Source organism: Anguilla rostrata, chromosome 4 (assembly GCF_018555375.3).
Source record: "Anguilla rostrata isolate EN2019 chromosome 4, ASM1855537v3, whole genome shotgun sequence".
Lineage (NCBI taxonomy): Eukaryota > Metazoa > Chordata > Actinopteri > Anguilliformes > Anguillidae > Anguilla > Anguilla rostrata.
Genome location: NC_057936.1, coordinates 8,955,063 through 8,972,130, shown reverse-complemented (window position 1 = coordinate 8,972,130; position 17,068 = coordinate 8,955,063). Strand labels below are relative to the sequence as shown.

The window sequence follows — 17,068 nt, the reverse complement described above, 5'->3', positions numbered from 1 at the left end:
TGTCAGGTTGAGCAGCATTGACTAAAAAACTAATCACATTTCAGCAAACCTATCTGGATGGACAGATATATTAGGATAGTTTTGCTGAAATGTGACAAGTTGTCTCGTGTAAACATACCATAATTCATTTTTTGGGTGACCTGCCCCTTTGAGCTTCCTCTGACTGCGTCTGTGTGAGCCTGACTTGACAAACTATGGTGTGATAATAAGTGGCAGGTGACATCACATGCTTCAGAAAGCTTGTCATCAAAATCAATAGCTGAGGTTGTACCAATGAACACAATTGGGCTTTCCACCTGTGGGTTAAAGAGGGAGTAAAAGCACAAATAATGATGAGGATTCAACAGCAGACCTACGGACGAGCCACCACACTGAAATCCAAGTATATAATTGATTTCCAAAATCTACCATTTCCTCTGAAGCCAAAAAATATTATTAAAGAATGACTTAAATGTTCAAATATTAATTTATTATCAAACATTTCTTTAAAAAGGAATTAACAAATTATTAAACAAAGTTAAATTAAACTGAACAGATAATTACAAAATGACAATGACAGTCAAACATTTCTACTGTATCACTTCAGATACTCTGAAAAATAACCTTATTTACAGATTTTGTACACAGCCTTGAGGTAAGATCAGTCTATTACAATGCCTCTGTACACATCAATCAGTACAAATCTGAGCTTCTAGCATAATGTATTATGACCAAACAGACCAAAAGGCATGTTGCCAAGTAATAATTCCTTGCAAGCGCCCAAAAGCTTTGAAAAGGCACATAACTCCAAGCAGGAAATTTTGCACAAAAATTTAAGATGAATGAAGTTGTGTTACACCTTCAATAACGTTTTGAGACTTAAGGGATTTAGGAGGTCCCCGAGTCTAAGGGTCATTAATGCAGGCAGGAGTACGTCTGAAGAACGGGTGGGTTACGTCTTCTGCTGCTTGCCTTTGGGAGAGAATATTGCTTTGTATGGCCGCCTCCTCCGCATTCGCAGGTCCGGTTCGTCATCCTCTATAATGTAGCCTGGAGAGAGCAATGAAAATCTCATTATATATACACACATATATATATGTGTGTGTGTGTGTGAAGCTTTCTTTAATGTCATTCATGAGAATAACAACAGAGTAAGTCCAGTGCAGCTGTTGAAAGAGAGCCATTTTAAAAGAGAGCTGCTGCTGTTGAAAGAGAGCCATTTAAAAATCTTAAGCCATTTTTTAGGTTTAAAGGGCATTGCCACAGGGCTACAGTACCTCGCTGCACGCAGGTCTGAGTGGAGGGGAAGCCCACCTCCCAGAAGTGCTCCGGGGTGGACGGGGGAATGTACCGGAAGCGGTGGCGAGAGCAGGCCGACAGCTTCTTCTGCCGCTCGGACTCCGGGAGATCTGCATAGTACTGAGACAAAAATACACAGACCTTAGGGTCAGCTTACAAACAGCAACAGCAGAGTACTCATCGTACAATTATCCTACTGCATATATATAGACGGGTCACAAATTAAAGGAAAAACCAACAAAGTGTCTATATATAGATATATATACACATATAACTTATGGTGGTCTGAAAAGGATTTTTTCTGTCTTTCATCACGAGAGATTTATTTGGTACTCAGGAGAAATCTACAGTAAGCAGCAAAAAAAAAAAAGTATGAAGTATGTCAAAACAAGTATGTCTAATCGAGAGATTTTATACATGTATTTATATATAAAAGGTAAAACAATACTGAAGTCATAAGTTATTCAATTACATTCAAGTCAAAAACAGACTGACTACACCATAAAATCCTCATGGGCCAAAACTGTACTTTATTCAACCAATGTTGTATTCATATGAAAAACCTGCTTTTGAAAGTCTAAATTAGTTATTTTTTAAGGCAACCAAAAAGAACAAGAATGACTGCTTAAGATGGGCTAGCAAGCCCTGCTCAAAGTAAAGACCTGTAAAGTGCCAATAAAGATGTTCCTGTTGACGCGTGTACGTGAAGAAACATTCAGACCGGCTGAGTCCTGACTTACTATTTCACACTCCTTGCAGGTATGGCCCTTTAATTTTTTCCTCTCCTCTTTCTTGCGCACAACCTCCACGTGAGCGAAGGATGCATTCGCCCTGGTGAACGAAAGAAATGGCAGGCCCACTACATGTGAAAACTGTTCTGTGATGCAGTCTAAGGTTCTTATGAATCATACAGTACAAATATACACACATGCATAAAAGTAAACACTCACCTTTCTTTGTGATTTTCATGAGGCTTTACAACAGCCTGATTTGGAGGTGATTGGGCCTCCTCTTCAGACACTAACATGAAAAGCAGAAGACATTAAATCAAAAGAAACTGAATGCAAATGGGCATAATGCTATCATTATATGGTACCAAGGGTTCTATGAGAGCGAACTATGGTAAGTACTTGGTGGACAAAAAAATGCATTAAATTACATAAAGGACATTTTTTATATCCTATTGCTTTGTATATGAAACTTGGCAGTATAGCTTACTTTCAATTTCTATTTATTTTTTTTAAACAAAATGCATCAAAACAAGACCAATCATACCAGTTTCAAGTTCCAGTAAGATATATTGCTATATATTTGAAGAATAATTATAAAATAATCTAAGCACACTCATTGTCCAAAGAAGCACGCAGAAATGAAGGCCTTACTGTCCAGAGACTCATCTTCCTCTTCTTCGTGGTGTTCTTCCTGGACCCGGTCAGAACCCTCATCCTCCAGGCCCGACTCGTACTCTCCATAGGCACTTCTATCGAAGATCTCTACCAGGCTGTCATTGGCCTTTTGACCAATACCTGGGAAGACCAAAAAAAACCAAAGGTAAGTCTTCAATAACGATCAACAACAATAACATTCCATCCCTTTTTTGATTGATTCTAGTTTCTCAAAATGTCAGCCGTTTGGAAACGGTATAAAGTGTGTCACGCGGACATTAAAGGTCTGTTTTTTTCAACCTGGGTCTTATTTTCTTAATATTTTTCATTTTTCGTAATATTTCCTATTGGTTCTGATAGTATTTCACACAACTGCTTCATTGTCAAGTTTTGGCTTTTTTTTGTTACTTGAAAAAAAAAAATCTTAAAATCGGCTATCCGAATCGGCTGATTTGGCTTTAAAAGAAATCGGCAACCAGAATCAGGTTGTAAGTACCAGTGATCAAATCATCGTGCCCATTCTCTCTCAGGCCCTTGACGAGCATGCTGTGGCTGACGAAGGTGCAGTCCATGTCCACGGTCTCCCCCTCCTGCCTATGCAAGCCCAGCTAAGGAGAAACAAACACACGGTGGCCTTGCAAATCTTGTACGAAGCCTTACACACGCACAGTCCACATTCAGGCCTGCCATACCATGGCTGACAGCAGAGGTAGCTCCCAGTTTGAAACTATTTGTGCACAATGAAAGGACAATAGAAGAAGCAAATGCATCCGTGAATAATGCCCTACCTCAGGGCACGTGGGACTGTCTGCCACATGCTTGGAGGGAGAGACACCAGGTTCCAGGACCCATGGAGAGTCATCTGTGACAGCAGGCTTGCCTTCAGATAGCAAACAGGGAATGGACAGTTACTCATCACACACTTGAGTTGTATATATATAGGGCATATTTGAGGACATTTGTGCTAAGCAAGTACATATTTTAAAAATTCTGTCAAACTGACAGAACAATGGCAATGACAATGAGTAAAGTCATTACAACTTGTTCTAAAGTCCAAAATAAAAAAATTCAATACCATCTTCCTCCTGCGAGATGCTCCTCTTCACCCGAGAGCAGGGATTAAGCTGCAGTACAGAGTTCTTCTCAGAGTCCTTACTCTCTACCCGGCTCATCTTTCCAATTGACTCGTAAACACCTGGGGTCTGTTGGACCAATCAAACAGATGTGTTACTCAAGAGGATAGCAGCTAGAAAAGTACAATACTGACAACAATCCAGAAATCATAATTGTCTGTAAAAAAAAAAAAAAAAATGATACCACACCTTTTCGTGCCAAATTATGCCTTACCTGGATATCAAACAGGTGTTGTGTGACGGTCTTGCCACGGGGGGGAGTCGAGGGCAGTTTGAAGACAGCAGTGTGTTTGTGCAGGCCCTGACCATCAGTGTCTGAGGAGCGGTCACCATTTTCGGTCATGAGCAGGGCCAGAGGGGACCTCCCAGAGGGGAGAGGGGTTTTTTTCTGCAGCTCAGGTTGTGTGCCCAGCCTCGGTCTATCTTTGCACAGAGCGCCGCCCTGCCTGTCAGTCTGGTGCCCACCCAGCACCCGGTCTGACAGGTCCAAGGGCTTTTCTGCCACAACACTGCTCTCCCCGTCATTGGCTTCCCTGCCCTTCCTGGCCCCAGGTCGCCTCAACGCCAGTTGGTCCCGAGCACTATGAGCTACTGCTTTCTCCCCATTCAGAAAAGCGGGTCTGTCCAAATTGCATGTAATAGGTGCAATTTGGGGGGTGTCCTGAAGGCCATGTTTGGCGGGCAACCTGTTCTCTGGGTGTTTGAATGGCTTTGCAGATCGCCCAAAAACTGGAGAGGTCCTCGGCTCCAGCAGCCATTCCTTGTCCCGTGAGAAATTTGGAGACGTGGAGGATTGCCTTGGGATAGATAAATGACAATACAGGCATCATTCAATCACACAGCTTCTCTTATCGCTATTATGCAGATGATACACATCTTCTCTTTCCCTTCCTCTGCCTTACAGGTCAATGAGGAAATATCTTTCTGCCTGGATGACATCTCAACTTGGATAGCCAGGCATCACCTGAAGCTCAACCTCGACAAGACTGAGCTGCTGTTCATCCCCTACAAGACCTCCCTACTATGGGAGCTCTCAATCACTGACCTTCTCTCATTGCAAAGAGCCTAGGGGTGGTCCTGGATGACCAGCTGGCCCTCAAGGAGCACATCAAGGCCTGCAGATTCGTCCTGTACAACATCAGGAGGATTTGACCATACCTGACCACGTACTCCACCCAGCTACTTGTCCAGGCTATGATGACCTCCCATCTTGACTACTGCAGCTCCCTCCTTGCAAGCCTGCCGGCTTGTGCCATACAACTACTACAGATGATTCAAAATGCTGCTGCCTGACCCTCACCTGCACTGCAGCCAACAGGACAGCCCCCGCCTACTTACAGGACATGATTCATAGAATCACCATATAAAGGTTCCTGGTAGCCTAGCCTAGCAGGGCTGTGATTAGTGCAGTCAGCATTTGAAGTGTACAGGCTAATTATGGTAATATTTCATTCAATAATCTCAGTTGTACAAGCAGAAACATTACCTGGGACTGTCATTTCCTGTCAGCGAGACTCCCTTCTGACTGTCCTCACGGGCCTGGAAAGTCCCTGTTGTGGTGAAGGACCCAAATACACTCTGGGACTCCTGGAAGGACACGGCATAGTACAGCAATAACCCCAATATTTTGCACCTCATTAACCTTCTCCAAAACATGATAAAACTTCAAAACATTTCCAAATATATTTCCATGATATTTCCATGATTGTGCAAGCCTGGCTTGTGGGTAGTGGTGTGCTTTTTTTCCAGATGCAGGCATTTTCCAGTGATTGTCAAATACTGTGGAACCATTATTTTAGCCTATTTTTAAAAAAAAAATAGAAGCAGGTGTTTGCACCATGATTATATGAATCTTTTTTTAATTATTAATAATAATAATAATAGTACGGCGAAAAGGAAAGGCCCTGGATATGACAGGAATGAAGGTCTTGAGGGCAGTTGGCCTACCTCCTCTTCATCCTCCTCCTCTACCTCCATTTGGCAAGTCTCTGCAACCACAGTGACACCAGGGTCCCTGCACCTCTCCATAAAGCCTTCTGAAAGACAAGACAGTTACTCTCCCAACACCTCATCCATGAACTCTCAACACCTCCATATCACAGACAAAATCCCACATCTCTCTTAACTCTGTTTGCATTATGGCTTTTAATGCGATTATTCATGATATGATATGAGATGAACCTTCAGTCAGTGTGCGAGACATCTGCTTAAGAGGAGTATTTCACACACCACCTCTGGCAGGAAACCAGTTTAAATGCATTGAGTCACTTTCTTTTTCAGTAGTGGCAAGAGAAAAGGCCAAAACACCAGGCCGTTACTGATGAAGTGTTCTCACTTGTGATCTGGGAGACCTCCATCTCACATGTGTCTGCCACCAACACATCCTTCCCAAGTGAGTCAAGTGAGTTGACTGAAGAAATACCCATCTGGGGTTCTAAAAGAAAATTAAGTAAAATACACAATTAACACAAAAGAGAAGCGTTTCAACCATGTCTTCAACCAAAAATGGCCTATGTGTTCGAGAGACAGCAGAAATAAAGACAGTGAAATAGAATAGCCATTTTAACTGGCAGCCATTTAGTTTCACAAGGGGTGTTTTGAGGAAATAACTTGTACATGCTATTCAGATCACCAGTGTTCACAATGTTTTCACACTGACAAAGCCAATATTTACCATAGTATACCTAGTCCGCTGCTCAGCTAAGGTAAGGCAGGATAGGGTTAAGCAAATTTGATGCATGAAAACATGGGTAAAAATCAGTTTAACCAATCAGTTCCTTTTTAAAAATCCTGGTATTTTTTTGGTGAAATAGCTATTTAAAAACAGTTAAACAAGTGAGGATTTTTTGTACATTTGAATTTGCAGTCAGAATTTGCCAAGACAATACATGCACAATGGCATACTGCCAACCCTGACCGCAAACGTACCGTCACCGCGCAGAGTTTGCCCTGACAGAGGTGCAGGCCTCTCAGCGAAACGCATGTGCTTGCTGTCCTTTTTCCGCCTCATCTTATTGACAGTTGTCAGGCAAGGCTTCGGGACCGGGGAATCGGGGATCACGCCCTCTTCCGGGTGTGGGGACGGAGTTTGCGGTCGTCTGGACATTTGGGGCAGGGAGGGGCGAAAGGGGAGGGTCAGAAGAGCAGGGCAAAATGGAGACGAGAGGATATAAGCGTGTATGCCGCAGGCAGCCTTCACCCTCACCTCAAAATCCGTAGCTGCTCCACCTCCTGACTCAGCTTCTTGTTTTCATCCAGGAGGCCGTTCCGCTCATTCACTGACATTTTGGGAAATCATTTTTAGCCAAACAGTTTAAATTCCAGCATGTGCCATTTTCTCAATGGAGATGTAACAAAATCTTCAGCAATGCAACAAAAATAAATGAAAGCTACGCAAGGCCAGTAATGCCTTGAGCACACTAGAGGATTTTTAGCCACGATTTAACATGATTGATTGACATTGACTGACTTCTAAAATGTTGCACAGCTTCTTCCATTTTTACGTGTTTGTTTCCCAGAATTTAACTAGCCAAATTAAACATCAGTCAAACAATCAGGTGACGCACAGGTCTCAACGTCAAATGTGTGCACAGACATCATGCATTAAGCTCACGGGTACTGAGGCAGTTTCACAAAACGTCTTAAAAACGGCTACACTGTGGGGGGGACACAACAACGATGACGTACGTGATTCAATCACATTGTTGCCGTGAATTACCGTGACTGCACAAGGAGGCGGGACGGAAGCTTAAGGGACTCACTGAGTTCCGTTATGAGACGCAGGTTCTGCTGCCGCACGCACTCAAACTCCGCCTGCTTCCTCCTCGTGTGCTCCTCCGTCACTGCGCAGCGGTCACACAGCCCTGCCCGCAGCCTAAGACGGGACACCAGCAACCCGGATCAGTGACCCTTAGCTTCACATCCACCAACCCCCTCCATATCCATCTTAACCCACTTAAGCCCGCAGCCTAAGACGGGACACCAGTGACCCGGATCAGTGACCCTTAGCTCCACATCCACCAACCCCCTTCACATCCATCTTAACCCACTTAAGCCCGCAGCCTAAGACGGGAGATTCAGTGACCTGGAGCAGTGACCCGGATCAGTGACCCTTAGCTGCATATCCACCAACTCCCTTCACATCCATCTTAACCCACTTAACCCCGCAGCCTAAGACGGGACACCAGCAACCCGGATCAGTGACCCTTAGCTTCACATCCACCAATCCCCTTCACATCCATCTTAACCCACTTAACCCCGCAGCCTAAGATGGAAGACCATTGACCCTGATCACCATAGCTTCATATCCACCAACTCCTTTCACATCCATCTTAACCCATCTAAGCCCGCGGGGCAACTAAAGTTGCCGAAGTCTCTACCACTCTTTTTCCATCTGTGAATATGTTTTGAATGACTATAGATGCTGATGTAAGAAATATCTGGGGACAATCTGGGCATTAATGGGTTCATTTTGCATTCTAACTTCACATGAGTAAAATGCTTTGAGCATATAAAACATTGTTTCTTCCCCAAACACATTTTCAGTACTATCAGGCACTCATCTGATATATACAGGTGACCCTGAGGGGCAGCTTTGGGGTCTACCTGTCCTCCAGAACTTTCACATTGTCCTGTAAGTTTTTTTGGTGTTCACGCAGCTGCTGGTTCTTGTTGTAGAACTCCTCCAGCCTCTGGGCATCTCTACGGGTGTAAAGGACAAATGACGTCAATTAAGAAGGAGACTTCTTTACCGCTAGTATGGTTAGTGAATAGTATATAGAAATATTTGTACTTAAACAGTGAATCAACAGAAGTTTAGTTAGCGCAAGCATTCTCCATGCATTGTTCAATAAAAAATAAGGGCAATGAACTCACAAACACCGCTCCTTCTTCAGCTTATTTACTTTAACTTGCAGTCCTATACATAAAACAAAATAAGCATTATTAAGGTTCACCATTGCCATTTCCACCAAGTCGGACATTTGCTACACATTAATCTCCTAGAACCATACATTTTAATACCTTGCATTGTTTAAGGCACTATTGCCCAAAATGAGTCACACCTTTTACAATTTTGTTAAAAATTAACAAAATAAACCACACAAGTACAGAGCTGCATTTTATTTTTATTATATTTTGCAATTTTTCTTAAAATTGTATTATCATGAAGACAGTACAATACTTTGAATAATTATTCAGAGGAATCAACTTAAATAAGTTCCTGAAATTATAAATTTACCCCCCCCCCCCCACCAAAAAAAAGTCAGATATTCATACCACAGCTTGAATGCAAAGTTTTAAATATTTTTTTCAAAGACATTCACACATTTTTGCATAACGTATGTTTAAGAAAGATGACAGCTAAAAGTTCAGATTACTAGTATTAAATCTTGTTACTTCTTTTTCTTGCATCAGTACTGTTAAGATTACATTCATGGTAGACAGACTAATGAACTAGCTAAGCATTTTTAGCACCAAGCACGGTGTACTTTTAGTGAAATCCTTCACGGAATTTAAAGCAAGACAGCTATAAATGCAAGAGGGCATTAAAGTTCTTTCTAACCCAGATTTTGTAAAGGAGACGGGATTGATTCTGAAGATACACTAGAAATGCTGAGCAAATGGCAGAGCTCAGAAGTGAAGTGGAGAGCAGCCTGAAATATATGAAGCTGAATGAAAACTTCAAACTGCTGTTTCCATGTACTGCATGATTGACAGTATCACTCAAGGCATGGCACTGAATGGGATGTAATAAGGAGAAAGGAGTACATTAAATAAGGGGAAGATATGGACTCTGGCTGAAATGACATTTTCATGGGAATGGACCCGTGTCTTTCATCTTAGGGAGCAGCAAGAAGCCATGTCCCATTGAACAGGATCTGACTGTAAGCAAGGAAGGAGGGGGAGAAAGGGCTGAACGAGTTCCCTTTTCATCAGGCCAATTACACGGCTGCAATTAAATACCCAATAAAGTGCAGTTTAAATATGCGCCTGTACTCTGGGCTGAGGAATGGGCTGCAGGAACAATGCGGCCCCTGTGCTAGCAAGCACTCTGGGCTTTTGAGCGGCAGCAACCTGAGCTCAGGTAAGGCCAGGGAGCCTGGCCGACTGTGGCCCTGCCCTGTAACTCCATCCACCCCCCAGACAGGATGAACCATGGGAGAGAGCCAGACAGGAAAAAGAGAGGCCTGTTTCTTTGAGCCGAGCGAACCAATATGATATCTTCGGACTTCTACAATGTGACCGTATGGACAGGTGCCTGGTATTTGCTGCCAGGATTGCGAGAGAAAAATGTTGCTAATTTCACATGAGGATAAAATGTATTTTTTTGAACTCCAGAAACCTGCACTTCAACGAATGTCTCATTGCCTTGAGAGAAAATGGCTAATTAAACAAAAAAATAAAAAATAAAATAGTAATTGAAAACAGACCAAAAACAGAAACAGAAGATCCAATTTGACAATAGAAAACAGCAACAAATAACAACAATAACTAAAATGTACATTTTTTAATAAATTGTAGTGTGGTTGCTTCAGCAGTTGTTTAGCTGTTACCAGATCAAAGTTATAGAGCTTGCTTTAGTATCTTAAAACTTTGCCACTGTAATCTTATGACCATTACAACCTAATGGGGTTTTGTAGACAACCAGAAAGTGGCACTATATCATCACATTGTTGCCTTTTTACCACTTCCAAATATCACGATATAAAACAGCCAAATTTAATATTGAATATCTCAGCCACTGATTGGGATCGCTCCTTTACCAAATGGCTGCAACGTTATTACGCAAAATATTTGCATATAATGTCACTCATGTCACCATAGCAGCCATATTGTTTGAACAAAACTTCAGAGAATAATATGGCATAAAGAGCTTCAGCATACCAAGATTTGTCCAGTCACCCTGGAGCAGCTTTCATTCTAGTGTGTTTTTTTTTTTTTATAGCAGAAAATCTACGTAGGCGGACCACTTCTCTTGGCCTGTGATCACCGTGGTGATGTCCGTTTAAGTAATGAAAAGCGGGATGGCATCGCGTACCTTGCACCTCCGTGTCATGACACGCCTTCAGCTGTGCCCATAGGTCCTTAAAGAGGTCACTGGGTGTCTCCATGGAGACACAAGATGTGGGACTCACGCCTGAGTTGTTCATCTTCTCCACCCACGTCTGTCTGTGTCCGTGTCCGTACCGGTGTCTATGCGTCACATAGTCAGGGGGCCTTAGCCTTCAAAACACCTCTGTTTCTGGAAAAAGAATATATGTTGGTAATGAAAGGCAATGGGGACACAATGTCACAATCAAACCTTACAATCTTTTTTTGACACTCACAGATGCTCGGACACAGATTTTACTATACAGACCTACTTCACTGTAAAATCTCAATGCTGATCTGAAATCTCAGCCAATGCCCTTCACATCCACAAGCTACATAAACACTGTTATTGCTAGGACGGACTGATTTGTGTTCAATTCATAGATAATGTCTTTTAAGTAGACACCCCGGTTATTTTTTTTTTTTGATGATTCTCAACACAGAGGCGTAGCCTGAGTCTCCAGAGGTCCTCACTGAAGGGGAGACGTGATCAAGCTTGCCTTCATTCCTTTCTCTTCCAATACGGGTATCACAGTGGATAAGCACTTATGTGCTGTTGGAAGATCTCTGTGCCTAGTTTACATCTAAGCGATATCCCATTTAAACAAAACCAAACTTTCTCAATAGGCTATTTCATCAATTTTCTGGATACTTTAAGCCAAAGTAAACCAATGCATATGAAAAACAGATTTAAAAAAAAAACGGGAAAACACCAGAAATTACTTTTCATATAAAATACATTTAAATAAATAAGAATATTTTTAAAAAAAAATTTTATTAAACAAATTAAGAAATTCCAAAACTAAGTCAATATAAGTCACCTGCACTCACCCTGATAGGAGCAGCACTTGGTCTAACACTGAAAGCATCAGAAATCACAACTCCGGGTGGATCAAATTCTCACTTCAATGAAATAGTCCAAAGGACTACTGCAGAGAGACAGCGTGTGTGTGTGTGTGTGTGTGCGCGCGCATGCGTGTGTGTGTATGTGAGAGAGAGAGAGAGAGAGGACAGCTTCCAGACTAGGAAGCTCAGCTCTCCCACTACACAGTATACAACGTGCCTCGGTTAACCTAATATGCCTTTCCTCTAACTGGCTGGGCAGGTTTCTACATTCCCTGAGACCTAGGATCATACCAGGATCTGTTGGCATAGGTGTCTGGACAGACCGGTTTCCCCATTAAACAACAACAAGTTCAGCCAGTCTATTTCAAAGACAGGAGAGAGAGAACATGTAGTGGCCTGGCACAGTCCTTCGATTCACACAGGCCCTCAGACACACACACACACCGATACAGGTGCGCTCACACACATACACACACACACACACACACACCTCTGGCACGGCAGCGTGGGAGGGAGAAATGTCGTAGCCTGCAGCTAGGGAAGATGTCGCTCCCTGGAAGGCCACAGCCCAGCCTGAGAGAGGGAGGAGAAGTATGTGAATGAATGCGTTTGGTGAAAGGGGCCTTTGATGGGATTAGGAGTGTGTTATGATGAAGCTGTTAACAGCAAACATGGCTTCACAACGATAAACCAACCCTTTCAAATGGTCAGACGCCCCTGCTTTTCTTTTCTGTTGAAGGCGGCTATCCATTCGACAAGGGTAAGACAGCCCTGATCCTGGACTGTCAGATATAGTCCAGGTTTTTGTTCCATCCAAACTTATAACATAACTGGATTCAATGCAGTTAATCAGATGTTGTGAATGCAAGCGTCTTCACATTTCACCATTCATAATATTCAGGCTCAGACTTTTAATCATTCATCAAACCGTTGTCCTCAAGCTCAGATATAACACACACAGGAAACATCAACGCCACTCCAGGACCAGGGTTGCCCACCCCTGAATTAGACCTACGTACAGCTTAATCTGCCCCTTTGTTTCCCAATGCCACATTTCCCATACGAGATCTTTTTCTCAAAATAATAAGATGCTTTATTATACTTACGAGGAAACGCTCTGGTAATTACAACAGCCACCAAAAAACATTATTCGAAATGAATACGAAACGATACACCTCCATAGAAATCAGAGTTCACCTAGTTTTGGCATTTACTGTGCTATGTGGTATGACGCTTATCGAACAACCTCACATTTTTTCATTGTTGTAAAAAAAATCACCAGGCTAAAAAGCTAGTTCCGAATTAGTCCGTTTCAACATCGCACCTGGGAAAACGGGCAATCGTTTAAAACTATTTTGTTCAGATAAACCTGCCCTCTAGACTCTTCCATGATTTAGCATCTTTGACCACAGTGTATAATTATTTAAAAGCAAGCAAGATTTCAACGATTAGCTACATCTCGCCAGGTGCATGTGATTTACTGCTACTGCAGCGACTGAATGCACAACGCAGCAACGATGAGACAAAACTTTTGGTTATGCTCAGCTATAAATCACTATACCAAAAGTCAATTAGACGTCATACATTGTTGGAAAGCTTATACTGTCACCTACTAGGTAAAACAATTGTCAATCAAGAAAAAATGAACTAAAAAGGGCGACAACGTCGTAACCAACATGTGTCGTTTTACACACAGCTATCTCAGAAGGTAACCAGCTGTCACAAATAAGTGTACATTTCATAAACGGATTGTCCAAGACAATACATGATCACTCAAACTGAAGGGGCATCTCTACACGTAAAACCAATGGTAAGGTTGTATTTATTTATTCAATATTTAGTTGTAGATATTTATAGAATGACTTGGTATATTTACACAAGAATTCATTTTGTTTATTTTACTCTTCAGTGAGCAGCGCTTTTATCGCTGTGCTGGCATACCTTCGGGCTACTACCGGCTTTATCTGCTATGATGAAATACAAAATCTTGGTGGTGAAAGAATATTTTTGTTAAAAGAGTACCATGGTGGTTGAACGTGACACTTCCCAGTTGTCTTCAGGCAACAACAAAACAAATGTGCATAATTTTTTTTATTCTTCAGTCATTTCAATGTACTTTAAAACGTATTTTTCTAAGCCTAAATTTCCCACTATAAAAATTCACCCGAACCGTCTGGGCGTGGTAATGAGAACTGTCAGTTAGCTATGATTGACAGACCGTTCCCTGTTACCATAGCTACCCCCATGATACGCGCTCTCTTTGGGAGACTGAATTTTCACAAGCTAGCTAGCTTAGTAGTATATCAAGTATCGATAGATAGCTAAGGTAAGGACGTTGACTTGTATCCAGTTACAATTTTTGCTATCTAGCTAGCCAAGTTAAGATAAAAGCACAACTATAACGTCCTCATAAAAGCGAACTAGCAAGCTAACGTTATCGATAACGCAAACCTCCTAGCTAGCTAACGTTAGGTAGCTAGCTAAATGAATATAACCAGAAATAATCTAAAGGAACTCTAATTTAAGTGAACCTAACGTTAGTCAAATATTTGCATTGTCTGAACAGCAGGACGGTGTGTCCTGTCAGATTTCTTTACGGGGCGTGGGAATAGGAGTGGTTACTGTATTCGTGACGTAGAAAAATGACAACTTTCTCAACCGGTTGAAAATGGGACGATGAATTTAAAACGCATATTTCTCCAAAAATACAGAACGGACATATTTAATACTTTGCTCATTGTGTTTCTTCAATGTCTCTTGTTCAAATAGCACATAAAACAGAGAAAGTGTGAAAATCACCATGGTACTCCTAGATAGACGCTATTGTCCAGTGCGCGGGTGGTAAATTGCAGATGGGACTGCAGGGAAGGGGTGCTTGTTACCTGGACAACCCGACAACGGTGGCACTTAGACACTCTGTATTTAGCATAGTTGTCCTGTATCATCTGATAATAAAGCTAGAATACAGAGCTTGCGGTTTCCACTGATAATTTGATTGCAGGAACACTGAATGTATGAGTTTAGCAATCTCATAATACCGGCGTCCTGGTTACTGGGGGGCTAGCACGAAAGGGTTAAAACATACTGCGCTCACAAACCCGCATTCAATACCATTTTGACTTTAGGGTGCACCGATCGATCGGCCGTGGATCCGAACTGGTCAGTTTTCCCCCCATAATTAGCTGCTGCAACATGTTCAGGATGTTTTGATTTTCGGCATTGTTTTATCAAGTTCATCCACACTAAATGTAAAACACTTTGACACTACTAGCACCTTTTGAGGAGCTTATTAGAGAAATCGACTCTTCCGCAGCGACTGCGGTAGATAAAGCGCTGGCGCAGATCATGATGAAAAGCCGTCAAAACTCTGGAAGCAGCTCAGCACAGCTTCAGCACAACACATTTAGATTTTCTTACCATTCATTACTCTCAACGACGAGCCTATTCTCTGTTAGTATTTTCTCTCTCCTGTTCTTTCCTTCATCAGTCATGGTCTTTGAACTATGTATCGTCAGTAGCTACACACGCGTTACCGAATTTACTACAGACGTGCAGTGCTCTCACCATTATCTAAGACTGGGAACCCGAATCATAGACATGTATATATGTCTATGACCCGAATTCCCTGGTAATCCAATTCGTTCGTTTAATTATCGCCCATATTCTTTCAGAAGGTGTATTCCTACCGACTGAGTAACAAAATATGCTCCAATCTGTTTGCCTTTAGTTTTCCTGACTATTGTCTGAATTTATCCAAAGAACAAACTTCTGAACTCACCTTATGTTGCGGTAGCTAACTTTTTGTATCACTATATCCGTTTTTAACATTCGCGCTTTGGGGTGCATTCTGGGTTCACAGAAACAACTTCCGCATGTACTCTTAAAGGGATAGTTCATTATTGGAGTTTTTTTTTCGTTATATTATTTCAAGGCGCTTTTTCGCCGCCGTTTGAGGGTGGGAGTGTTTTTTTTAAACTAATGTACTTGCAATTTGAGGGTTCAGGCCTGGTGTTTGCTTTGTTTGCTCTGTTTCCTGTCTTGCTACTCTGTAAAGAAGAAAGAGTTAAGTTTAGATGTGTGAAGCTAAGTAAATATTGTGGTAAGATTATTCATTACATTACAGGCATTTGGCAGACGCTCTTATCCAGAGCGACGTACAACAAAGTGTATAACCATAACCAGGAACAAGTATGACGAAAACCCTAGAGAGAAGTACCGGTCCAAGTACAGGGAACAACCGCATAGTTCAACTTGGACCCTGATGGTTAAACTGATTAACACTAACAACGAGAACGGCAACAACGCAATCTATGGAAAAATAAAAATAAATAAAAATACAATTAGTCGTTAAGACAGGCGCATCAACTAAGTCACCTATGAAACAGCTGCCTAGTTACAACCCTAAGTTTAGTCATTTACAGGGGGAAGGGAGGGATGGGGAGAGGTGCAGCCTGAAGAGGTGGGTCTTCAGTCGTCGTTTGAAATGGGTCACAGTCTCAGCTGTTCTGACCTCCACAGGGAGGTCATTCCACCATCGTGGGGCCAGAACAGACAGGAGACGTGTTCTGGAAGTGCAGGTGCGAAGAGGGGGAGGTGCTAGGCGTCCTGAGGTAGCAGAACGGAGGGATCTGGCTGGCATGTAGGGTTTGAATATCTTGTGAAGGTATGCTGGGGCTGATCCCTTGACTGCCTGGTATGCTAGAACCAATGTTTTGAATTTGATGCAAGCTATAACAGGCAGCCAGTGGAGGGTAGTGAGCAGGGGAGTTACGTGGGAGTGTCTGGGGAGGTTGAAGACCAGACGAGCCGCAGCATTCTGAATGAGATGCAGGGGTCTGGTGGCAGATGCCGGTAGTCCAGCCAGAAGAGAGTTGCAGTAGTCCAGGCGGGATAGAACCATTGCTTGGACCAGGAGCTGGGTTGAGTAGGTGGTGAGAAAGGGGCGGATTCTGCGGATGTTGTATATTCCCAGTGAGAAGGTCCTAGCTGATGGTCAGTAATGGCAACAGGAGAAGACCAGGAAGATCAAGAGACAGAAGACAAATACCTGGTGTTGTCTAGCAAGAGAAACCAGCATAAACTGCACCACAATGACAGGAAGAACTCAATGCAGCTAGAGAGAAACCTGTTCCACTGACTACAGTGAAATGGCAACTACAATCTGCTGGTTTAAAAGGATGTTTATCTGTGAAAAAGCCCTTGCTATGCACTGTTAACAAGAAGAAAAGACTCCAGTGGGCCAAGCACCATCAACACTGGACAAAAAAAAAAAAAAAAAAAAAAAAAACTGGGAAATGGCAGATGCACATCATTGTGAAAATCAATGTTTCCCAT

The 17,068-nt window shown here is 42.4% G+C and overlaps 1 protein-coding gene across 7 annotated transcripts in view; it reads right to left on the bottom strand.

The window, feature by feature from the left end:
* Positions 1–447: 447 nt before the first annotated feature.
* The window catches only part of rbbp8 (retinoblastoma binding protein 8), a 111,874-nt gene continuing 95,253 nt past the window's right edge, over positions 448–17,068 (bottom strand). Inside the window, exons 1-20 of one of the 7 annotated variants that reach the window (XM_064330462.1) lie at positions 15,513–15,593; positions 12,225–12,307; positions 10,836–11,039; positions 8,672–8,714; positions 8,402–8,497; positions 7,558–7,670; positions 7,002–7,074; positions 6,725–6,894; positions 6,132–6,230; positions 5,744–5,829; positions 5,283–5,383; positions 4,011–4,593; positions 3,739–3,865; positions 3,452–3,543; positions 3,160–3,271; positions 2,661–2,804; positions 2,229–2,298; positions 2,019–2,109; positions 1,257–1,398; positions 448–1,029 (exon numbers count right to left, since the gene is read on the bottom strand). In XM_064330462.1, coding sequence (XP_064186532.1) covers positions 932–1,029; positions 1,257–1,398; positions 2,019–2,109; positions 2,229–2,298; positions 2,661–2,804; positions 3,160–3,271; positions 3,452–3,543; positions 3,739–3,865; positions 4,011–4,593; positions 5,283–5,383; positions 5,744–5,829; positions 6,132–6,230; positions 6,725–6,894; positions 7,002–7,074; positions 7,558–7,670; positions 8,402–8,497; positions 8,672–8,714; positions 10,836–10,947 — 2,352 coding nt within the window. In that variant the 5' untranslated portion in view covers positions 10,948–11,039; positions 12,225–12,307; positions 15,513–15,593 and the 3' untranslated portion in view covers positions 448–931. Of the gene's footprint in view, positions 1,030–1,256; positions 1,399–2,018; positions 2,110–2,228; positions 2,299–2,660; positions 2,805–3,159; positions 3,272–3,451; positions 3,544–3,738; positions 3,866–4,010; positions 4,594–5,282; positions 5,384–5,743; positions 5,833–6,131; positions 6,231–6,724; positions 6,895–7,001; positions 7,075–7,557; positions 7,671–8,401; positions 8,498–8,671; positions 8,715–10,835; positions 11,040–12,220; positions 12,308–15,512; positions 15,595–17,068 lie in introns of those variants that run through there. The other 6 variants (XM_064330459.1, XM_064330456.1, XM_064330458.1 and 3 more) reach the window with 6 other exon arrangements.